The 25,459-nt window shown below is 37.6% G+C and overlaps 2 protein-coding genes across 5 annotated transcripts in view; both read right to left on the bottom strand.

Annotated features, from left to right (window-relative positions):
- Nucleotides 1-667: 667 nt before the first annotated feature.
- On the bottom strand, nt 668-7,299 carry LOC117332276 (zonadhesin-like). The gene is made up of 3 exons (XM_033891162.1): nt 7,294-7,299; nt 4,775-7,024; nt 668-4,711 (listed from the first exon to the last, which is right to left on the bottom strand). The coding sequence occupies exons 1-2, from the start codon at nt 7,297-7,299 to the stop codon at nt 5,195-5,197; spliced, it is 1,836 nt and encodes a 611-aa protein (XP_033747053.1). The 3' UTR covers nt 668-4,711; nt 4,775-5,194.
- Nucleotides 7,300-8,912: 1,613 nt separating this feature from the next.
- LOC117333257 (ubiquitin-protein ligase E3B-like) overlaps nt 8,913-25,459 on the bottom strand; it is a 37,192-nt gene continuing 20,645 nt past the window's right edge. Inside the window, exons 18-31 of one of the 4 annotated variants that reach the window (XR_004533865.1) lie at nt 24,753-24,871; nt 24,154-24,268; nt 23,813-23,912; nt 20,302-20,421; nt 19,909-19,986; nt 18,380-18,478; nt 17,343-17,450; nt 16,361-16,498; nt 15,723-15,847; nt 13,049-13,231; nt 12,565-12,676; nt 11,127-11,219; nt 9,974-10,457; nt 8,913-9,855 (exon numbers count right to left, since the gene is read on the bottom strand). Coding sequence is in view for 1 of the 4 variants with exons in the window: in XM_033892471.1 (XP_033748362.1) it covers nt 10,266-10,457; nt 11,127-11,219; nt 12,565-12,676; nt 13,049-13,231; nt 15,723-15,847; nt 16,361-16,498; nt 17,343-17,450; nt 18,380-18,478; nt 19,909-19,986; nt 20,302-20,421; nt 23,813-23,912; nt 24,154-24,268; nt 24,753-24,871 (1,582 nt within the window). In the remaining 3 variants the exon portion in view is untranslated. Of the gene's footprint in view, nt 10,458-11,126; nt 11,220-12,564; nt 12,677-13,048; nt 13,232-15,722; nt 15,848-16,360; nt 16,499-17,342; nt 17,451-18,379; nt 18,479-19,908; nt 19,987-20,301; nt 20,422-23,812; nt 23,913-24,153; nt 24,269-24,752; nt 24,872-25,459 lie in introns of all 4 variants that reach the window. The other 3 variants (XR_004533864.1, XR_004533863.1, XM_033892471.1) reach the window with 3 other exon arrangements.

Here is a 25,459-nt window from a genome sequence, read left to right on the forward strand (position 1 = left end):
ACATTCGCAGTGATATAACTATAACTCAATCTTGTTTGTAACGAGCATTAATTTATGCCATCATCCAATAACGTAAAACATGACGTCAAAGTTTGTAACGTCGCTTCTGACGCGCTGATTCAGAAGCGTGACATTTTTCAAGAGAACAGAGTTACATAAAAGAAGAATTCCCCCACAGGGATTGTGTACAGTAGATTAAATAATGTTGATATTTTCAAGTTAATCCTGAAATCGTCTACATAACTACGATGTTGTATTAGCGCGCGCGCATGCACGCATGGGCGCACGCACGCACACACACAGTGAATTTTGTTATAACATCTTACAAAGCTATGATTGGTTTTAAGTTTCCATAGTTTCATTTATGACGTTAAATAAATTGAAATGTGCAGGCAGTGAAGTTATCGTAACTTAAGATTTCGTATCAGATGCCGCTTTCACGTATTTTAATAAAGATATGCTTGGCAGGCTTTTACAAGTATTTCCATTTCATACGAGATAAATGAGACTTGTCACATTATCAATTCAACAACTTGTCAAAAACGTTCTGTAAAAATTCAAGACACGCTTCGTTAATCTCACACCTAATGAACACCTATGTTAGGTCTCCTTTATCATACTTTTCAATAAAAGGAAAATTTTGAAATGTAAAAACTCGACCAGCTTGTTCATTTTGATGCTTTATTTTTTCACAAAATCATAAAGATAGCCACATACACACCATACAATGAGATATCATGTCGTCAATTTGTCAGACAGGCTTTGTCAAAAAGTGGCTCTACATCAAATAGAATGCGTTATCATTTTAAAACATACTTTCCAACCGTGTCTTAAAATCAATAATTGCAAAAGAAACTATTTAGATTAATTACATTAAAATTTTCGATAAAGAAGTACGCAGCATAAATTCCAAGAATACCAGGAAATTATCAACTTGGCTGTTCAGGGGACTTCAACATGGGATCCCCTGATATATGTATATATTAGTTGTCATTACGACTGCTCTAGTGTAATCGCTGTCCTATTCTCCACGAGGTATATTATATAACGCCATCAAACCTTATAGACAAATACCAGATAAGTCACGCAGGTCAACAACTGTACTTGCACTTAGGCTATGGATGATTTTTGCAAATGGTGTTATGGTCCTTTATCACGCAATTGCTACTGATACAAAGATAACAAAGCCCGGTAGGGTTAGGAAATGTTCTCCTCTATCTACGGCACTTGTAGTGGAGGTTAAATAACAGGAATAGAACGTTCTATAATTTTTATGTACGAGTGCTGCTGTCTTAAATTGTATATTCATTACTTATTGATAGAAATTCAAAATTCCCGTGGTCAAAATATGGAGTTCCTCAGAATAAGAACAGGAACTTAATGTTAGTTTAACAGCAATGCGTGTTATAGGGCCATAACACACTTTGCTGAAACATTCATTAGTCATAATTTATCTAAATTAAATATAGTATAACGTACATATTGTAGTAACCCTTTGTTATTGTCCTCTTTTATCGTCATCTTCTCTGTAATGTTCTGTATGATGTCTTGATAAGATAGGTGACGTCACAATACCGGTAGTGTCACGTGATCAAACGATGTTATACTGTTACGACACAAACTACATTGTGAGGATGTGGAGCCAATAAACTTTAGCGTGTTATCAAAATGTCAATGTAAGCCATCAGGGAGATCGCAGATATTGTCATATGATGCAATGGATCACACAATATTACTATAGATGTCAACATATACAAAATTAATATGTCACAGAAATAAAGACGTGAGGTATAATTCAGTATATTCACACAGGCCACTAGAATTATGTAGATCTTGACTTCCAGGAATTAGAGACCAACGTCATTTAGTAATGTGATACGGAAAGTCATCAAACGAATTATATTATAAATGTCACACAAGAACATCAAATACGCTTCCTTCAAGTGTTAACATACCCATAACAATATTTACTAAATGTTTTATAGATTTCCTTAATAAATCAACAAATTATTAACCAATCAGCCGTATATAGCTATATATAAAGAACTGATAATTGTAAAACGGTTTGGCTTACACGTTTAACAACAGTCAACTCTAACAACACACATGCTGTACGGGGAACGTTTGAGGAGGCGAGTTAGAATGAATTCATTTCTCCTGTCTAATGCTTGCCAATAGGGGGTGCTGTTTTTAGTTCGCGTTGCACGTGCAGGTGCACGGCAGAGTAATACACATAGTTTTCGGAAATGATTGACATTTTGATCAGCTAAGGGATAGCGGTTTGTGGCCGAGTAATTACACAATACTTTGCTGTACATTACTTGTGTGTTGTACAGTCCGCGGCGTGGTCGCCCCATTCAGTTTATATGACTTGTGGAGTTATTATTGTGACCAAATAAATATTTCTACATGAAACATTTTTATCTTTCCGAATATATCAAATATATCATAAATTGGTATATTTCCAATGCGAACGTTAAATATATTAATTTCAAATGTTACTTATATTCATATCTTTGTTAGTTTTTAATTTAACCCATACAAAACAGGGTCAAGTTGCTCAGAAGGTGATTTGATCGATTGATTAGTGAAAATCCCATTTATTATTTTCTTCTAAACCTGTGTACGTATATTAAAATATGCAGGTGATGACACTGAAGAGTGCTATAGAGTTTCGTAACCGTTTTGTCTATGACAACTACAAAAATTGTACATAGGAATTCTCGTGGCCCTCTTGATACAATTTATATGACCGTGATGTAATGTGTATGACCTTAAAAACACACTGTATTGATGTAGAACACAAAACCTAATCTGACCTACTGTTGTAGTATACAACTTTTCTTAGTTAGCCTATCACAGACCGAATCGTCAATATGCATAAAAACTTTAATTGTAACCGTATGCACCCACGTTGAAAATTTTAAATCATGTGTTTTTTTCCATCTAAAGGGGAATATAACTCTGTTTCTACGGTGTTTTTGAACGGAAGGGGAATAACTCTGTTTCTATGTGTTTTTTTCTATGTGTTTTTTTCAACGGAAGGGAAACAACTCCGTTTCTGTATCACAATATAAAGACGATATAACACACATTTCATACAATAAAGCACCAACTAATTTACATGTATCTTTTCATCTGTGTTTATATTTTCCAAAGTGTAAATATATTTGCATTTTTTTATATAGCCACTATCGAAAAACACTTATTTAAAATGTCAATCAAACTGCCAATGTCAGTCACATCTTCTGAATTAACTGCTGATACAGGAAGTTAATCTTCAAGTACACATTTAATATCCGTCAAATTCGAATATGTGTATTAATACTATGACTTATATGATATCACAAATGCTTACATGTATAAATCAACCAATCTGTATGTTTATACATTGGACTGTCACTGTAATACCATCACACAAAATACACATATCCAGACATACAACACCTAATGACAAGGTAGCTCTATCACAGATACTAAGGAAGAATGAGGACATATCTATAAATAAATGTCGTCCGGGGGTTACATATCTCATGTGTTAGGTAAAATCATTGTATAGATATTACAGTCTACATTAGGGATACTCAGACATTCTCATGCTATTAATGGATTGTCAAGGTTATCAAAACCATACATTAGACCTCATAACACATTACATTAGTATGCTATTTACAATTCAAAAAATAGACACATTCGTCCTCATTTGAGAAGGATATAAAAAAAATCTCACCAATGGTACACATATGTATATTTACCTATGACTGTTAACATATACATGTACATGTATTCTACTCCAGGCAAACATTTATTAATTCTTTAAAATACTAAAATTGAAATTAAAATCACAGGGGTTTGGTATAAAATCCTAAGTTTATGACAAATATATTTTTCATACAAAATGAGTCAGGAATATAAGCGACAAGTCCCTGTGGTTAAAATGGAATTCCTACAAGGCATGTAACAGAAATAATGTACAACATACTGCTGTTAAAGACAACCTTTAATGTGTTTATCAAACTAATTTACATGATTTAGATTTCACACAACATGTGGATAATCAAAATAACCTATACTTAAAATATAACCTTGATTCACACTAAAAACTATCCTAGTTAATGGCAAAGTGGACACAAGATTTATACGAAAACTCTTCGAGTAAAATACAAGACACGGACCATTCTCACAGTGTGTGCAGTGACAATATTATAGATTAGCGTTATTCTTCAAGGAATAGGCCAGCTTAAATATATTCATTATATAATTTTTTAATTCTAAGTCACAATTCATGAGAATACTTAAATACTTAATACCTAAAAATAGAAATATATGGTAGCTGCTACAAAATGTTTAAATTGTTAAAATATCAAATATTTCATTTTTCTGAGTACTGGCTGAAGAAGCAAAAATATCTACAGACTTCTGTGACTATTACTACAAGCATATGGTTTTCTACTTTATAAAATAGAGGCAAATATTCAAATAGTGGTTATTGATATCTCTATGGTAACCATTTATAGGAAGTGAAAAGGAAATGGATATCTACCTGGCTGCCATAAACTAATAGTGATATGGAAACATAGATCACTACAATTACAATAAACTGGTGGGTGGATTGGTTATGATGTTTATTCTGATCAGGACAGGACACATTGTGTCCCAGTCAGGAGGGGTCAAATGTGACCTTTGACATTTTAACCTATTAATGCCTAATCTAAGGCTACAAAATAAAGTAACCTGCAGTTCTACTCAGACGTAGGGTCAAGGGTCAACTGACCCACATACTTATTCCATACATTATTTTAAGAACATCTTATGACTAGAAATGTGGTATCATGATGATATAAAAGTAAATAATCACTTGCTTAATAGCATAATTATAGTTATAAACTATTGAAGCCAAATTATTTAGTAATAAATTATATGAACATGATTATCAAATGGTAATTTAGAGATGTGGAATTACATAAAAATGACTTAATTCTAAATTAATTATCAAATTGTTTTAAGATAATTATATACTTATCAGTTTTAGTAACACACATTTAACTTCAGCTGTGTATATGGAAACAATAAGTAAAATAAACAATGCTATTGACTTTAAAACATTACCTTTCTCTTTATTGTCAATTTCATGTTACACATGATTGTATCAATTTAAATATCATTACAACTTGGAAACATACTTAGATTTAAATTAATAACTACATGTACAATGTACGACATATTTCATTGCTGTACTGGGGTACCAGGGTGTTGTACTGGGGTACCAGGGTGCTGTACTGTGGTACCAGGGCGCTGTACTGGGGTACCAGGGTGTTGTACTGGGGTACCAGGGTGCTGTACTGGGGTACCAGGGTGCTTGTACTGGGGTACCAGGGTGCTGTACTGGGGTACCAGGTTGTTGTACTGGGGTACCAGGGTGTTGTACTGGGGTCCCAGGGCGCTGTACTGGGGTACCAGGGCGCTGTACTGGGGTACCAGGGTGCTGTACTAGGGTACCAGGGTGTTGTACTGGGGTACCAGGGTGTTGTACTGGGGTCCCAGGGCACTGTACTTGGGTACCAGGGTGTTGTACTGGGGTACCAGGTTGCTGTACTGGGGTACCAGGTTGTTGTACTGGGGTACCAGGGTGTTGTACTGGGGTCCCAGGGTGTTGTACTGGGGTACCAGGTTGTTGTACTGGGGTACCAGGGTGCTGTACTGGGGTACCAGGGTGCTGTACTGGGGTACCAGGTTGTTGTACTGGGGTACCAGGGTGTTGTACTGGGGTCCGAGGGTGTTGTACGGGGGTACCAGGGCGCTGTACTGTGGTACCAGGGTGTTGTACTGTGGTACCAGGGTGCTGTACTGGGGTACCAGGGTGTTGTACTGGGGTACCAGGGTGTTGTACTGGGGTACCAGGGTGCTGTACTGGGGTACCAGGGTGCTGTACTGGGGTACCAGGGTGTTGTACTGGGGTACCAGGGTGTTGTACTGTGGTACCAGGGTGCTGTACTGGGGTACCAGGGTGTTGTACTGTGGTACCAGGGTGCTGTACTGGGGTACCAGGTTGTTGTACTGGGGTACCAGGGTGTTGTACTGGGGTCCCAGGGTGCTGTACTGGGGTACCAGGGCGCTGTACTGGGGTACCAGGTTGTTGTACTGTGGTACCAGGGTGTTGTACTGGGGTACCAGGGCGCTGTACTGGGGTACCAGGGTGTTGTACTGTGGTACCAGGGTGTTGTACTGGGGTACCAGGGTGTTGTACTGGGGTCCCAGGGCACTGTAATTGGGTACCAGGGTGTTGTACTGGGGTACCAGGGTGCTGTACTGGGGTACCAGTGTGTTGTACTGTGGTACCAGGGTGCTGTACTGTGGTACCAGGGTGTTGTACTGTGGTACCAGGGTGCTTGTACTGTGGTACCAGGGTGTTGTACTGGGGTACCAGGGCACTGTACTGGGGTACCAGGATGTTGTACTGGGGTACCAGGGTGTTGTACTGGGGTACCAGGGTGTTGTACTTAGGTACCAGGGTGTTGTACTGTGGTACCAGGGTGTTGTACTGTGGTACCAGGGTGTTGTACTGTGGTACCAGGGTGCTGTACTGGGGTACCAGGATGTTGTACTGGGGTACCAGGATGTTGTACTGGGGTACCAGGGTGCTGTACTGGGGTACCAGGGTGTTGTACTGTGGTACCAGGGTGCTGTACTGTGGTACCAGGATGTTGTACTGTGGTACCAGGGTGCTGTACTGGGGTACCAGGGTGTTGTACTGTGGTACCAGGGTGCTGTACTGGGGTACCAGGATGTTGTACTGGGGTACCAGGATGTTGTACTGGGGTACCAGGGTGCTGTACTGGGGTACCAGGGTGTTGTACTGTGGTACCAGGGTGCTGTACTGGGGTACCAGGGTGCTGTACTGGGGTACCAGGATGTTGTACTGGGGTACCAGGGTGCTGTACTGGGGTACCAGGGTGCTGTACTGGGGTACCAGGGTGTTGTACTGTGGTACCAGGGTGCTGTACTTGGCTACAATGATGCTGTACTAGGGTACAAAAGTGTTGTACTGGGGTACAATGGTACCAGAGCACTGTATTGGGTACCAGGGTGCTCTTCTGGGGTACAAGGTGCAAATTTTGATTTACACAAAGGGCCTATTTACAGTATACAAATTACACTTTTTTCCTATATTTTCCTATGATGTTTTCATCTCACACCCTGACAAAAACATTTAAAACATTTTAAAACATTTCAAATTGGAAAAGAAAAATTCATAAAAGTGCACAAATCATGAAATAAAAGAACATGTGCTACTTGCATCATATACAGCAAGGTTGAGCAAATTAAAAATAATAAAACTTTTATGGGAATTTCTGCTGACACAGCAAGTTTGATTTATTGGTCCCAGTTACTCACTCAGTTGGCTAACAAAGAACTGGGAAAATAGGTATTATGCAGGTACTATATTAGATTTTACCATGGATGGTAGTGACAAAATGACATTTTTACCCCATTTTTGGGGCGAGATAAATGGATCTCGACTACTGACCAGAACAGGTGGATTTGAAGTGCATATATTATGTTTGGTTACTGATCGAGAGTGTAATGTTGAGGAAAAATGATGGGAAAGATATATTACTGCATGTTTATTCTTGCAGATTGGGAGCAATTGTATTACAGTGACGATTTTGGGAGTTGGTGTTGGGATGTGTGTACCTGTATGTGTTTGGCTGAAGTGTGGGGATGTGTGTACAATGTACCTATAGGGCTGAGGTGTGGGGATGTGTGTGTACCTGTAGGGCTGAGGTGTGGGGATGTGTGTACCTGTATGTGTTTGGCTGAGGAGTGGGGATGTGTGTGTACCTGTAGGGCTGAGGCGTGGGGATGTGTGTGTACATGTAGGGCTGAGGTGTGGGGATGTGTGTACCTGTAGGGCTGAGGTGTGGGGATGTGTGTACCTGTATGTGTTTGGCTGAGGTATGCGGATGTGTGTGTACATGTAGGGCTGAGGTGTGGGGATGTGTACCTGTAGGGCTGAGGTGTGGGGATGTGTGTACCTGTATGTGTTTGGCTGAGGTATGGGGATGTGTGTGTACATGTAGGGCTGAGGTGTGGGGATGTGTGTACCTGTATGTGTTTGGCTGAGGTGTGGGGATGTGTGTACCTGTATGTGTTTGGCTGAGGTATGGGGATGTGTGTGTACCTGTAGGGCTAAGGTGTGGGGATGTGTGTGTACCTGTAGGGCTGAGGTGTGGGGATGTGTGTACCTGTATGTGTTTGGCTGAGGTGTGGGGATGTGTGTGTACCTGTAGGGCTGAGGTGTGGGGCTGTGTGTGTACCAGTAGGGCTGAGGTGTGGGGATGTGTGTACCTGTATGTGTTTGGCTGAGGTGTGGGGATGTGTGTGTACCTGTAGGGCTGAGGTGTGGGGATGTGTGTACCTGTATGTGTTTGGCTGAGGTGTGGGGATGTGTGTGTACCTGTAGGGCTGAGGTGTGGGGCTGTGTGTGTACCAGTAGGGCTGAGGTATGGGGATGTGTGTGTACCTGTATGTGTTTGGCTGAGGTATGGGTATGTGTGTGTACCTGTAGGGCTGAGGTGTGGGGATGTGTGTACCTGTATGTGTTTGGCTGAGGTGTGGGGATGTGTGTACCTGTATGTGTTTGGCTGAGGTGTGGGGATGTGTGTGTACCTGTAGGGCTGAGGTGTGGGGATGTGTGTACCTGTATGTGTTTGGCTGAGGTGTGGGGATGTGTGTGTACCTGTAGGGCTGAGGTGTGGGGCTGTGTGTGTACCAGTAGGGCTGAGGTATGGGGATGTGTGTGTACCTGTATGTGTTTGGCTGAGGTATGGGTATGTGTGTGTACCTGTAGGGCTGAGGTGTGGGGATGTGTGTACCTGTATGTGTTTGGCTGAGGTGTGGGGATGTGTGTGTACCTGTAGGGCTGAGGTGTGGGTATGTGTGTACCTGTATGTGTTTGGCTGAGGTATGGGGATGTGTGTACAATGTACCTGTAGGGCTGAGGTGTGGGAATGTGTGTACCTGTATGTGTTTGGCTGAGGTGTGGGGATGTGTGTACAATGTACCTGTAGGGCTAAGGTGTGGAGATGTGTGTACCTGTATGGCACACACTCATGTTGGTGAAATTTCTTGAAGTTATCACAGTAACTTTTTTTACAAAGACTAATTTCTCTGACAAAATACCTCCACACTGATGGTGACCAGGATAAAGTGTTATTATCTGACCTATCAGTGGTTAGTGGAGCACACAGCTGTACACAGTGACCTGGAGATACCATCACACTCTGATATAATGATGGGTAGTTTAGTACACAGTGACCTAGAGATATCGTCAAACTCTGATATAATGATGGGTAGTTTAGTACAGAGACCTGGAGATACCGTCACACTCTGATATAATGATGGGTAGTTTAGTACACGGTGACCTGGAGATACCGTCACACTCTGATATAATGATGGGTAGTTTAGTACACAGTGACCTGGATACCGTCAAACTCTGATATAATGATGGGTAGTTTAGTACACAGTGACCTGGAGATACCTTCACACTCTGATATAATGATGGGTAGTTTAGTACACAGTGACCTGGAGATACCGTCACACTCTGATATAATGATGGGTAGTTTAGTACACAGTGACCTGGAGATACCGTCACACTCTGATATAATGATGGGTAGTTTAGTACACAGTGACCTGGAGATACCGTCACAATCTGATATAATGATGGGTAGTTTAGTACACAGTGACCCGGAGATACCGTCACACTCTGATATAATGATGGGAAGTTTAGTACACGGTGACCTGGAGATACCGTCACACTCTGATATAATGATGGGTAGTTTAGTACACGGTGACCTGGAGATACCGTCACACTCTGATATAATGATGGGTAGTTTAGTACACAGTGACCTGGAGATACCGTCTCACTCTGATATAATGATGGGTAGTTTAGTACACAGCTGTACACAGTGACCTGGAGATACCGTCACACTCTGATATAATGATGGGTAGTTTAGTACACAGTGACCTGGAGATACCGTCTCACTCTGATATAATGATGGGTAGTTTAGTACACAGCTGTACACAGTGACCTGGAGATACCGTCACACTCTGATATAATGATGGGAAGTTTAGTACACAGCTGTACTGAGTGGTCACACTTCACATGATGGGTAGTTAGTACACAGCTGTATATGTACAGAGTGGTCACACTACACAGTCTCATAGTTTATGATTGGTTGAATATCTACACAATGTAGTGAGTATCAAGACAGCTCAAAGCCAGTGTTAGAATTGATGGCGTATCGGAGCTTCTCCTTCAGTGTGCTGCGCTTCTGGTAATTTGGAAGCTTGAGGAGGTTGAAGCAGGTTGAAGATGTTGGGAGGCGCCCCACAGGATCTCGTCTTTTGATGTTGAAGAAACCCTTGAGGACGCTCCCCACTGTGTCTCCTGTGTCCTGGTAACGAACAAGTTGGCACATGATAATGTTGCTCACTACTGTGTAAATTATAGGTAAATTATAGGTAAATTACAGGTAAATATAGGTAAATTACAGGTAAATTACAGGTACTTTCATTATTAAACAATTATTGGGTATAAACACAGCATGACCTCGTTGATTGAAGCATAGTAAGTTGTGTCCTGACCGTGTCTGACACATACAACATATTTTGAACAAAACATATTTTGATAACATAACAAGGGACTGTAAAAGGCCAGCAAGTGCTCTGTTCCTGTTCTATTTTCATTTGAAAAAAAAAATTAAACTTAATCTAAGGAACCTGTTTAATCACAAGCTTTTTGTTTACGTGGATGAACTGATTTGTCAATTTTGAAATAAAGCATTACAACGATAACTCGTAACAGACATGCAGATGTTAATACAGGCCTTGAAAGTTTATGTCAAGGCCTTCAGGAATATCAAGAAACATCGCTAGATCCAACCTTATTTCATAATCGAACAAATCTGGTCCAGACTGTCAAGAATTTCTTGATTCTGAGATGATGTCTTGAGATAAAAGTTTGATGATCAGATAGACACCATAGCAAATGTGGAATGCCCATATCTTTGGTGTCAAGAACTAATATCAATTTTAATATTGGCACATACTAAATATATATTTACCTGGTCATCACTGACTTCGACACACCTGACAGAAAAAGGTGGTTCTAAGTGGGCAAATCCTAGTAAAGGTGGCTTGGAACAACTCGTCACAAACTACAGGTAAAATAAGAAATTTACAGCTTAATAGCAAAACCTAAAATATTACAAAACTGTTAAAAACCAGTTATTACACTATCTTTTATCATCAATATTAATGATAGACAATAGGGTTTACATTTGTGAAATGTGAACCAGGTTCAATCTCTTGAAAACTCTACATTGAATGTACTAAAAACTTGAATTTATCAACAATGTTAATTTGGTAGGTGTAGTTATGACAAAACTAACCTTAACCATTCTTTCAAGGAGTTACATGTCTATACCTTCAGAAACAGTCCAATGTATGAGGAGTTATCTGCCTTGAGGAGGGGTCACCTACTTTTAGAAAGAGTTCCCTGTCAGTGGAGTTACTAGACTTGAGGAGGAGTTATCTACCTTGAGAAATAGTTCCCTGTTTGAGGAGTTACCTTCCTTGACAAACAGCCCTCTGTCTAGGGAGTTATCTACCTTGACAAACAGCCTCTGTCCTGGGAGTTATCTACCTTGACAAACAGTCTCCTGTCCTGGGAGTTATCTACCTTGACAAACAGCCCCCGGTCTGGGGAGTTATCTACCTTGACAAACAGTCTCCTGTCCTGGGAGTTATCTACCTTGACAAACAGTCTCCTGTCTGGGGAGTTATCTACCTTGACAAACAGTCTTCTGTCTGGAGAGTTATCTACCTTGACAAACAGCCCTCTGTCCTGGGAGTTATCTACCTTGACAAACAGCCCCCGGTCAGGGGAGTTATCTACCTTGACAAACAGCCCCTGGTCTGGGGAGTTATCGACCTTGACAAACAGCCCCCGGTCTGGGGAGTTATCTACCTTGACAAACAGTCTCCTGTCTGGAGAGTTATCTACCTTGACAAACAGCCCTCTGTCCTGGGAGTTATCTACCTTGACAAACAGCCCCCGGTCAGGGGAGTTATCTACCTTGACAAACAGCCCCTGGTCTGGGGAGTTATCTACCTTGACAAACAGCCCTTTGTCTGGGGAGTTATCTACCTTGACAAACATTCTCCTGTCTGGGGAGTTATCTACCTTGACAAACATTCTCCTGTCTGGGGAGTTATCTACCTTGACAAACATTCTCCTGTCTGGGGAATTATCTACCTTGACAAACAGACCTTTGTCTGGGGAGTTATCTACCTTGACAAACAGCCCTTTGTCTGGGGAGTTATCTACCTTGACAAACAGCCCTTTGTCTGGGGAGTTATCTACCTTGACAAACAGTCCCTGTCTGAGGAGTTACCTACCTTCAGAAACAGCCCCAGAAGAGTTATCTACCTTTACAAACAGCCCCTGTCTAGGGAGTTATCTACCTTGATTATTAGTCCCCTGTCTGAGGAGTCACCTACCTTGAGAAACAGCCCTTTCTCTGAGGAAGAGAAATCCTTGTCTAGTACCTCCCACAGCCAGTTGATCACTTTGTGGTTGTTATGGTAACCCCCATAATACTGTGTATGTCGCCTAAAATAGAAGCAACTTATTTTACAGATGTTTGACACTTTTCCTGCATGTATTATTAAATTTTTGTAAGAGCCTATATAGAAATTTCCAATATTTTTGTAACAGCGATTTCCAACAAGCTGCACAGAACGAACTACAAAATATTTATATTGATTCAAATGTTAGCGAACATGAAATTTTTGAATTATTCAATTAACCGGCCTCATAAAAAGACAGGCAATCTGAAGCAGAAGCCTGAGTATACCACCAGTGACTACTTTATCAAATGATGATGGCCTAGATGACTTGAAATCTGAACAAATTTGACCCATGCAACCATTTAAGTGATCATTCATTTAAGTGAATTGGTGACCGTTCAGATTTCCACCTCACCTCAGGTCTCCGATATCAAGGTCGGCATTGTCACCGGATATAAGTTTCTGAAGTTCCGGGGCAGAAAACATCTTCAGCCAATCAGAACTGATGACAGTCTTGAAGCCTCGTATAAAGGCCATTGACTGTTCCTTGATCTGTCGATACATACGGAAGTGTGCCATCAAGTGGACGTAGCGTATCCTGTTAAACAAAATGGACACATAAGATATGGAAATGGCTGAACTGAATCAAAGGGCCAAAGGCCCTGAGAAACGTCAGGGTCTGAGGTCATATAATAAGAAATTTAAAATTGGATTTTATAGTCAGACAGCTACATCTGTATTAGATGAAATGTCTTAATCTGGTTATTCCTATTCTATATATATTCAAGAAAACATGTATAACATATTTATCTGCTGACAACTTTCCAATTGAAAAGCAGATTATAGTTCTTTCCTTATTTCTTTAATGCTTGTGAAAGATTATTGATATACTTCTGAATCAGTAAAGCTGCTTGTAAACTTTGAAAAAAAAATCAACTGAAGAACAAATCAGTCTATTAACAATTACATATACAACCAGAGATAAAATCCAAGATGTACACAGCCTAAGGTTTTTTTTATTTATACTATAAGATGTTAATTAGGCCTAGCAAACATCTATATTATGACCTCTAGTAACATCTAAAATACAAATATTTTACCTCCGATAGAAAACTGTGGTCGCGCTGTCGGTCACGCTATCATATATATAAGCCTACAGTTTTGACAAACAATTAAGATATCAGTACATCAGTCACAGATCATAATCGTTAGATATTTTTCAAAAAAACTAATAATAATCTTATTTAATAAAATCCTCATGAAAAACGGCAATGTAGTTTGTTACAACTTGCCTTCAATTCCTGTTGATATTTCTTGTGTATTCTAGCGACATACAAATATGAAACTGCAAACGGTCGCTGGTTTAGTTACATTAGACATAACTGCCATTTTGGCCGATTAGTGATGATCACACGACTAGTCATGTGACAGCTGAAGTATCACATGGAATCTTTGACTGCAAAGCTATTTATAGAATTGTAAACATTTGACTACGTAAACACGGTTGGTTTTAGGCTTATATGAAATGTTCCTGCACATGAACTCTGGATGAACATATGAGTCTAAGACATGTTGATAGTTTTTCTGTGAATGCATGTAAATTTCTACGACGATCAAAATGATTTTTTTACTTTCCTTTTCAAGGTAGGATTGAGACAGAACTACATAATCCTACGCCAACAAAAATGCATATACTGGTGAGGAAAATGTTTATACTTATAATCTAAAATAGTGTAGAACACCAAACATTCATATTTCATTTTAAATAATTGCAGTAAACACTGGAACCATCAGTTAAAACGTGTCAATAATTGCTGTCAAAATAGGAACTATATTAGGCTATATCATTTGTATTACAGAAAAGATAAGTTGTTAGCCAGAAACAAAAGTGTGACTAACAAAATTTACCCACCACGACTGTAACGGCAGGTGCCAAAGGCATCCTGATGTTAAAAAGTGTAGATTTATTTATAAAATCAATATGTCTTATGAAGACCAATAATTTCACCTACAAATTAAAGTCTTATCATTAGTATTGGATTGAGGACGTTTCCCTCCAGCTTAATTGAGACTGATAAGCTCACCTATAAGTCTTGTCACAAGATTGGATTTAAGACATTTCCCTCCAGCTCAATTGAGACTGATAAGCTTACCTAAAAGTCTTGTCACAAGATTGGATTTAAGACATTTCCCTCCAGCTCAATTGAGACTGATAAGCTCACCTATAAGTCTTGTCACTAGATCGGATTGAGGAAATTTCCCTCCAGCTCAATTGAGACTGATAAGCTCACCTATAAATTTTGTCACTAGATCGGATTGAGGAAATTTCCCTCCATCTCAAATGAGACTGATAAGCTCACCTATAAGTCTTGTCACTAGATCGGATTGAGGAAATTTCTCAATAAAAACTGATAAATGAACCTTGACACTTATTGCGTAACTGGATAAAGAAGATTTTCCTTCACATCAATGGGTAAAGCACTCGATTAGTTACATAAAATAATAGATTCCACTACAAGAGGCTTTGAGATATATGTACATTTTCAGTGGTAAGAAGAGTATGCCTTGTATATAGGATGCCACCATTAATTAGCATTAACTCAAATTACAAGCCATCACTACTAAGTTCCACTACCACACTAAGTATACCAGTATTTATTACATTTTTACCAGTGAAATATCAAAAATTATTCATTCTATAAAAGTGATATTTTTCACTAGTGAAAAATATCACTTTTGCTGATTTGACCAATCAAATTAATGATTAGAAAATACCAAAATAATTGACCAATCAGAAAGCCCGACATATATGTCAGCACCTGGACAGGGGGAACTACTATTTTTGTTTACAAATTATGCTGTAGGCCTAATTAGCATACGGGGTAGGTTTTCGTTGATAAAAAATGTAATAAACAGAATATCTAACAGTGTCTTCAGTAATACCAAATATATTTCACTCGTGGGGCTAATATTTTGACATTTTTCACTCGTGCTGCGCACTTGTGAAAAATATCAAAATATTAGCCCCACGAGTGAAATATATTTGGTATTACTGAAGACACTGTTAGATATCCTCTATTTATACACACTTGTTCTCATTAGTGACAGAAATAGCTCTCCCTCCTGGCACAAGCTCATGGGTTTCTATCCGACCCATACAGTCCTCATCACACGAGAAGGTCAATTCAAGGTCACCGATGTCCCCATCATAATGCTGGCATGAAATTACAAATGTTTGATGAAAAGTAGAACAATTTATGATACAATATGTTATCTATATACTTACTACTTATATTTCAGACATCGATGATATTAATTTGGCACTGCTTTATAGCAACAGTGAAACAGGTTGCATCATAGAGACAGGTATTAAGAAATTGAGAAATATAAATTTACCATCCAATACCTAACCCAAACCCGCATTTGGATTGCTTCATGTGTTAGAAATCTTAGTATTTGAAAGCATTAAATGAATAATTTTGCTAAATTCACAAACAAGATTTTCAACATAAGATTTCTGAATTTTTTTTTTTTTTTTTTTTTACAAAAAACTTATTTCTTAACCAATCTTCATGATGGATATTTTTGATACATCACGAAAGTTTTACAATCTTATCAAATCGAGTATTGAACAACTCCATAAAGAGTTTGCTAGCATGTGCTTTCACAAATTTCTAAAAAATTGTGTTTAAAAGAATTTATTTGATAGGGTTTCTAATATGAGTACCTTTGTATAACAGAGACTTTTGGCAAGCTCTGGGTCAAGTGAAGGTAGTTCATCCAGTGAACTGTAGGTGGCGCTCTGCTGGTGGCCAAGTATCTGTGTGAGGAAAAATGGAGCGAAGGGGACCTCCACCACAATACCCTGAAAAACCATGTCAGTTAATTAATTTGTTTACAATATTTTGATCTTTGAAAGAAAGAGGTCACTTTGTTGTGTGGACCACTGCATTCATTAATGGCTGTATATGTGGAGATTAAACTTAGTCATCAAGATAAACTGTATTATACAGCTCTAAAATGTTGAATTCTATGATTAAAATTAGTCATCAAGATAAATAGAGGTTACACAACTCGTGATTGTTGAATATGGAATTTATTTAACACGAGTAAGTTATTTTTTAAAAGTTACAAAAGACACAAGCTTTAGCATGTGTCTTTTGCAACTTTTAAAAAATAACTTGCTCGTGTGAAATAAATTCCATAATTATCCAACAATCATGAGTCGTGTGACCTGTTTCTACCACAATAATATCGACTTGAATCAAAGGGAAACGTGGCCAAGTATAATTTTGTGTATGCAATATAGTGTACCGGTGACGTCCGGGACCTGGTGATGTGACATCATTCGATTATTGATGGCATCAATAACAATTACAGCTTGGGTCAAAGTTCGAATTCTTGACCAATCAAAAGACTGGAAGGTCATATACCACTAGTGGTATATAACATATATTTATCCAACAGTCGGCACATTTATACAATGGCTTGAGAGTGGAATAACACAGCGTATTGTGGTAGAAATTGTATTATACACAGCTCTGAAATGTTGAATTCTATGACCAGATTTATATGTTTAGCTATTGGGGATAACTAGCTTGTTCAGCTATTGGGGATAGCTTGCTTGTACTATATGGTCAGCTATTTTGGTCAGTTAAACTCTACACCATGTAAGCCAAATACTTGTTTTACAATGGAGTGACACTTACTTCATACACAGCTTTAGCCAACATTTTGCCGACAAACTCAAACAAGGTGAGGTGGTTCTCTTGTATGTGTGAAGTAGATGATGGATAGAGCTTCTGTTCACTTGTCACCTGTATGTGGCAAATCAAACGTATGTTATCAACACATATGCCTTGACCTTGGGGGAAAATTCAGCAAAGGAATCAGAATTACACTAATGATAGAATAATAGAATCTTTCATCCCCTATGGGGTTAGGTGGGGATCTCAACCTTAGAAGGTTCTTAAGCTGCCGAACACTTGGATCCCTATCTCAATCCCAAGGGGTAAATGATAATTTTTCTCTTACCCTGTTTACCCTCATATGTATCTGATATTAATGTTATCAATTCAAGACAATGTTTAATGAATTGTCCGTGTGACGTCATTGTATTGTTGTCATGGCATCTTACAACTGTTGAGAATGTGCAAAGAGCATGTGTAGCTTTTTTCAACTCAAGTGTGAGATAAGAAAATCTCACCTATAAAATTGTGGACACAACTGTGTAGGACAAGAGAAAAGAAATCACACACCTGTGAAATTACGAAAATCACTGTCTAAAGCAAGAGAAAAGAAATTTCACACCTGTGAAATTGTGAACATCACTGTCCTGGGCAAGAGAAAAGAAATTTCACACCTGTGAAATTGTGGACATCACTGTCCAGGGCAAGTGAATAATGATACTATACAACGCATATATCACAGAAACACAAAGGAAAACAACTGTGGTCACACATTCATCAGTATTATCAAGGTTTTTTACGGCAAAAAGTCAGGCAAAATATCTTTCAGATGTCTGGTTGGTAAAATATAAATATGTAACACAGGACATTGATTTCTGTACTGAAAGTATACATTTGCAGAGTATAATTATAAATCATCGTACATAAAAAGTAATTTTACCTACATCTTGAACTGTCTCTACTAGTGTGAGCCATTTAATTGTGATTTATTGGGAGACACTTAGGATTTTACCTGATAGTTCAAAAACAAAAGGTAGGACAGTTAGAGTAAGTATTACCTTGAAGAGGTTAAGTGAAGGATCAAAGACTTTAGTGATGGTCTCCTCCAGAAACTCCTTAAACACCCCGTCCTGGTCAATACCAGCCTCATCCAGTCCCTATTCATCATAAACAGTTGGTAAACAGTGTATACACTTTTAATGGACACAAACAGGTGTATTAATATCAAACAAATCCTCATATTACTTTTTAAGACAAAATATCTATCCAACAGTTCTGGGAACTATAGTTATTATCTCTTGTGAAAATTAAATAATGAGGCTGACTGTACAGTTACCTGACATTGACCGTTGGATTACAACTTGATACAATGTTTTGTCACACCTACTCACCAAATCTAATTTTAATCAAAGGGCCAAAGGCACTGAAAAACATCAGGGTCTGAGGTCATATAATAAGAAATTTAAAATTGGAATTTATAGTCAGATAGCTACATTTGTATCACATGAAATGTCTTAATCTGGTTATTCCTATTCTATAAATATTCAAGAAAACAGTGTATGAAATATTTATCTGCTGACAACTTTCCAATAGCTGAGTATAGTTCTTTCCCTATTTCTTTAATGCTTGTGGAAAATTATTGATATACTTCTGAATCAGTAAAGCTGCTTGTAAACTTTGAAAAAAAAAAAAACTACTGAAAGACAAATCGGTCTATTAACAGTTACATGTACAACTAGAGATAAAATCCAAGATGTACACTGCTTAAGGTTTTTTTATTTATACTAGACTACATGTATAAAATGTTAATAAGGCCTAGCAAACATCTATTTTATGACCCCTAGTAACATCGAAAATTCAAATATTTTAACCTCCGATAGAAAACTGCAGTCACGCTGTCCGACAAGACATATATAGGCCTACAGTTTTGACAAACAAGACGCCGGTTCATCAGTCACGGATCATAATCGTTAGATTCTTTTCAAATAAACTAATAATAATCTTATTAAAATCCTCATGAAAAACGGCAATGTAGTTTGTTACAACTTGCCTTCAAATGTTGTTGAAATTTCTTGCCAGAGGCATCCAAACGTTAAAAAGGTCTATTACCACTTAAGGTATCTAAACAATTGTAAATAATACTTTCCTCTTTAACACATAGATGATCTAACTGGAAAAATCATCCCAATTAACCAATACCAGACTTTAGTACAAATTACAACTCTATTTTGCATTATTTTATGGCAGGTACAACTAGATACAATATCTAGACCTGCCATTCCAAAGAAATACTTCTTCTTAACACTTGTTCTGACTTTACATTACTATGTATTAACTTTGATATTCTTGAATGGGTAAAGAAATGTTCAATATAATTTTATCAAAATTTTGCATGATTATCTTTAACAAAAGAATATTTTCCCTAGTTTTTATTGCTCTTTCTGACAAATAAAAATAAAATTAACTTTTAAATATATTAAATTTTGCTACATTTTTGCAAAAATAAAAAAAAAATTGTGATATATCTAGGGGAAGTAACTCTTGGTGGAAAAATTTGGTGAGGGTGGAATTTAACTACTGAACTTACCTGTTCGTTGATGAACTTGACCCTGATGACTCCTTTCATGGACCTGGCAGGTAACTGAGCCAGCTGTCTGTATCCATCCTATCAACAAGGCTAAAACTGTAACTAAATCTAATTGCTAAACGCGATCCTATTATAATGACAGAATTTACAAATACATTGTATTACAGTAACTGTACCTGTACAGTAAAACACTAAGGGTAGGACTGTGATAGTGTCAAATATCAAAAATGTGTTATTTTTTAATTTTATAGAATGAATATATTTTGATATTTCACAGGTAGAAATGTAATTTAGATTATCAATATTGAATTGATCAGTCCCTTAAGTTAAAAATTCCCTCTATTACTTGCTGTTTGATTCAGATAATAATTTTGGTGCAGTTTCCCTCGTTACCTCGACAACACGTCCTCTGTTAATGGTGATGAGAGTGGACTGAGGGGAGGCACAAGCTGACTCTGTCAGCCCCATCACCTCCTTCTCCTTTGTAACATTACGTCGGAATATCTTCACTCGCTGTAAAATATTCCATTTAATTTATTAATTTACATGTATTCAATTAAAAAGAAAATCTCTTCAAACTATGAAAAATAAATATAACCTAGCCTTGATATGCAGAAATATACCGTATTTATTCTAATAAACGCCCCCACCCTAATTACCCCCCCCCCCTTTTTTTTGGAAAGAAAAATTCCTCAATTCGAGAAAAAGAACTTACCAAGGCACAGATATATATCCATCCACGTGTGTCCAGAGGGAATTATTTAAAGGATATCCAACATAAAACTAACACAAACCACAAAACAATGTTTCAGTGACTATATACATAGTACCACTATATGTTTCATGGTGTGAAATGGGTACAAACAACAGATCTCACAACTTACCGACTCTGAAATTTTGATCTCCATTAAACGCCCCCCCCCCCCCCCCTTGGGAACACTAACATTTTTATTTGTTTTAAAGCCAAAATGTAGAGGCCATCATAAGATGGAGGCAGCCATTTTTTGTGCCCTTAAATGTCGCTGACCATATCATGACGTCATAATCCATTTCTGACTGGTGCAGGCAATGAACAAAAGATCCCTGAGGGATCTTGGTACCCACCACCAATCTTGAATGGTTTTATGTAAGACTGATCTTTTCACTACTTTTCCCTTCTCCCCCCTCTTAATATCAATCATTCAAAAACAAGGGGAATCTGTGTATCAAAGCTAAGTCAACTTTGAGAAATCGTGTAACTAAATTTCAAATATTAAAATCAAAGCTTGCAATGTATAAAAGACTATCCTGATCCACTATCAGCCATTTCGATAATTCAACTCTGACGACAATCGGGCCACCAATCGTGAATGATTAACAAGAGCTGTTGGAGAACAGCATAGCTCGTCTTGCAAATGTTTGTCAATAAATAATTAAATTATATTAATTGGTATGGTTTCGCAAATTGCATTAATAATATTTATATTGTTTACTTGATCAGATTATGTTTTGTGAATTCATGCAATTTTCAAAACCATACCAATTTATATATAGATGTAAATTAGTTATTGACAAACATTTGGGATACAAGCTATGCTGTTGTAGATTGAATGAATATATTAAATACAAATGTAATTTAATAAAATATTTTTCTTATGAGAGTTGTCTCCCTTGAAATTTTACCATGAGGGGGGTCGTTTTACCATAATGGTATTTTGACCCCGGGGTCATTTCACCATGATTCAAAATACCATGCTACACCGGTATAAATTGTCTAATGTGAGCATTTTCACATCGTTTTTATTTTCAGTTTCACTCCAAGAAGGAATAGTGTAACTCCAGAGGGACTCTTTTACCAAATACCAGCACCCTAGTGATGTGTTAATAGCTTCAGTTTAACTCCGGCAAGCGATATTTTAACCCCCACAGGGAACCTAATACCATGTATTACTATGCCTTTCAACACTTGTAACATGAACTCAACACAAAGTCCAAAGATTAAAAAAAAAAAAACAACAAAACACAGATTTAAAAAGAAAAAATCCATTTTTTTTTTATAGTTTTACACCAGGAAGGGATGGTCAAATATCAGCACCCTTGTATAATTATAAAGTGATGTATTAAAACCTTTTAACACTTGCACCAAAATCTTAATGCAGAAATATTCTTAGTCCAAAAAATTTCAAAAATCTGGTTTTTTCCCAAAAAATCTTTTAGTTTAACTCCTGCAGGGACCATATTACCATAAATTACTATGCCTTTCAACACTTGCACTAAAAACTATACATTTGAAAAACCAACGCCGACGCCGACGCCGACACCGACACCGAAGCCGGAGTGACAACATAAGCTTTCACTCTTCTTCGAAGAGACGAGCTAAAATTAATTTAAAATACTTCTCGGTCAAATAAACCCCTAATATTTTACATATGATACAGTTTGGCATTGAAGAACATATATTTGGGTCAATTCTCTAAAAATAATGCCAATTTAAGCCCCATTTTTCTTCGTTTCGGTATTTCCAAGTCCGTTTCAGTAAATATTCCTGTCTTTGCCGAAATAAAAACAAGCTATGTAATTGTTCATTTTAAACATGACAACAACTGCCAACCATACGCATCCATAAATGTTGATATCATATGAATACTGCTGTAGTTATCTGTCACTTCGATTGTAAACCCCATGCCAAAGTCATGCAAGAATCGGCCAATCAAATTGGTTTAACTTTTGATTTCCTTAATCTTGCAGCTACCTCCCTTACAACAGTAATATGTACTAAGTACCGGCTACAACAAGCAGCCCTGTGCACATTTAACAACAAGAAATTATCATTTGTATTTGATTTATTTGTCATTTTGTCAAAGGAAAATGTTATTTGGAAATGGGTGGAAACGTTAACGCTATGACCAGTCACCTTGACCACAAATACCACCTAATTGTAAGCCTGTACACAGTACTATATCCCAAACACGTAGCCTATGTTTGATACAATGTATCGTCTCGAATGCCATTTTGATCGATTTCTTTCTCTAAATTACAGAAATACATACCTAGTTGATAATGATGTAACATTCTAGTATATATATATATTTTACACATTTAAGTAAAATCGCGGACATATTTGCAGATCTATTTTATAATGTCAGCCATTTTGGAATGAACACGGAAGGGCAAAACTATCAAAACATCTGGAGATGAATGCGCCTGCGCAATCTTTGTTTACCTAAATATATTGACCTGGAGTTGATTCACAAAGTTCAGGTTCATTTAGTCTTCACATTTTGCTAGCGTTATGCATTTCTCAAATCATATGCATTTTGAAAACATCTACTGAATATATGTTTCAACATTGTCGGTAAAACTACTAAATAAAACGAAAATGTGTTTGAATGTAAATTATTTGAAGCGTAAGGCCATAATGGCAGGCATATTTTATCGAAACAGACAGTAGGTGGCGTTTGGTGAATGTGGTTACTAAATAAGGTTATATTTCTCAGTCTAGTTCTTGATTGCAATAACCGAACATTAATGTTCGTTTAAAAAGGATTGTTTATGGACAGACGGATGATGGACCATGGAGGAAAGGCATTTTCAATAGGCAACCATCTGATGATGATTGGATTAAAATGATCAAGGGTATATTCCACTAATGATACAAGTACACGTTGTGTGCAAATATATCACATGTACAAGTTTAATAATTGAATATCACATGCCAATCATGTTATAAACCTCTGTACAATATTATACATGTATAATCATTACACTCCTACATCTGAAAGTGATACAATGTCTGGGGCATTCTGATTGTCATGCCTACCCAGTCCTAGAGAATGGTATGACTTGAGACTTTCTGGATGTCATGGCAACCCATCTCTGAGAATGATTAAGTATGTCTCACTTTCTCCTAGTTGTGAGTACCTACCTCTGAGAATGGTATGATGTGTGGGACTTTCTGCATTAAATATACAGCTGTTTTCCTTCCTTTTTCTAATTCACTGATAAAAAGACTTGGCTTGATGTCTCTGTAAATGATAATATTTAATGTAAAAGTATACATACAAAATGACCAAGACATTTCCTTTTTTTTTTTATTACTTAATAAGATAATTTCTTCTTAAAATTGACATTTTATCTGCAACAGAAATATTCAAAAGACATGAAATGAATATATCAGTTTCTGAATTCTTTACCATAGCACTTCTTGCTTAAACATTATTTAAATATTATTCATTATTTTCTTTTTGTGATAAAAATCCCCCTAACCTGATCAGCCAATGGTCCTTCTCTGTGTAGGATTTCCGACAGTCTCTCTCATAAAGTATCATTAGCAGACCTCGCGCTGCTCCAAACATGTCATTTACACTAGCTGTCTGTACATCTTAAATACATAATAAACGGGCATCAGTACATTTGTTTTATAAATCAAGTTGTTTTGATTTTTACGTAATGATTTAGCAGTTTTTCCTATGAGTTCATTGTGTCTGAATCAATCAGGTGTTTGCTATAATTGATTTAAATGTGTCTTAAATGTTGTTAGTGTAGGCAAATCTTTTTCTACAAACTCTTAAGTCAGACAAGAACTTGTAACATCCAAGTTTACTGTGTCCTGGTGTATCTGAATCAGTCAAGTGTTTGATACCTATGAGTCGTAAAAATGTTACTTCTGATTTGACCGTCTGATCATAGACAGAGCTATTTAAGTTATTTACTCTGAATTGGCTGTCTGAGTCAGACAAGTGTTTGTTACCTCTGAATTGAATGTCTGAGTTGGACAAGTGTTTGTTATTCAGAAATGAATGTCTGAGTCAGACAAGTGTTTGCTATTCTGCATTGAATGTCTGAATAAGACAAGTGCTTATTACCTATGAGATTATGCCAGATAAGACGAAACACAAACAGGTTCAGGAATTCACTCATTTTCATGTAGTCTGAGGGATGGAATATCTTTTGTTGTTCATACATCTCTATATCATCTAAAGTCCTGCAATCAAATCAAAGACTTTATAATAGCACTGTCTCACAGCATTTACTATTACTACCCAAATCACTGACTCAGCACTCTCTCACAACATCTACTATTACTACCCAAATCACTGACTCAGCACTCTCTCACAACATCTACTATTACTACCCAAATCACTGACTCAGCACTCTCTCACAACATCTACTATTACTACCCAAATCACTGACTCAGCACTCTCTGACAACATCTACTATTACTACCCAAATCACTGACTTAGCACTCTCTGACAACATTTACTATTACTACCCAAATCACTGACTTAGTACTCTCTGACAACATCTACTATTACTACCCAAATCACTGACTCAGCACTCTCTCACAACATCTACTATTACTACCCAAATCACTGACTTAGCACTCTCTGACAACATCTACTATTACTACCCAAATCACTGACTTAGCACTCTCTGACAACATCTACTATTACTACCCAAATCACTGACTCAGCACTCTCTCACAACATCTACTATTACTACCCAAATCACTGACTCAGCACTCTCTCACAGCATTTACTATTACTACCCAAATCACTGACTCAGCACTCTC

This window comes from Pecten maximus, chromosome 8 (genome assembly GCF_902652985.1).
Source record: "Pecten maximus chromosome 8, xPecMax1.1, whole genome shotgun sequence".
Classification (NCBI taxonomy): domain Eukaryota; kingdom Metazoa; phylum Mollusca; class Bivalvia; order Pectinida; family Pectinidae; genus Pecten; species Pecten maximus.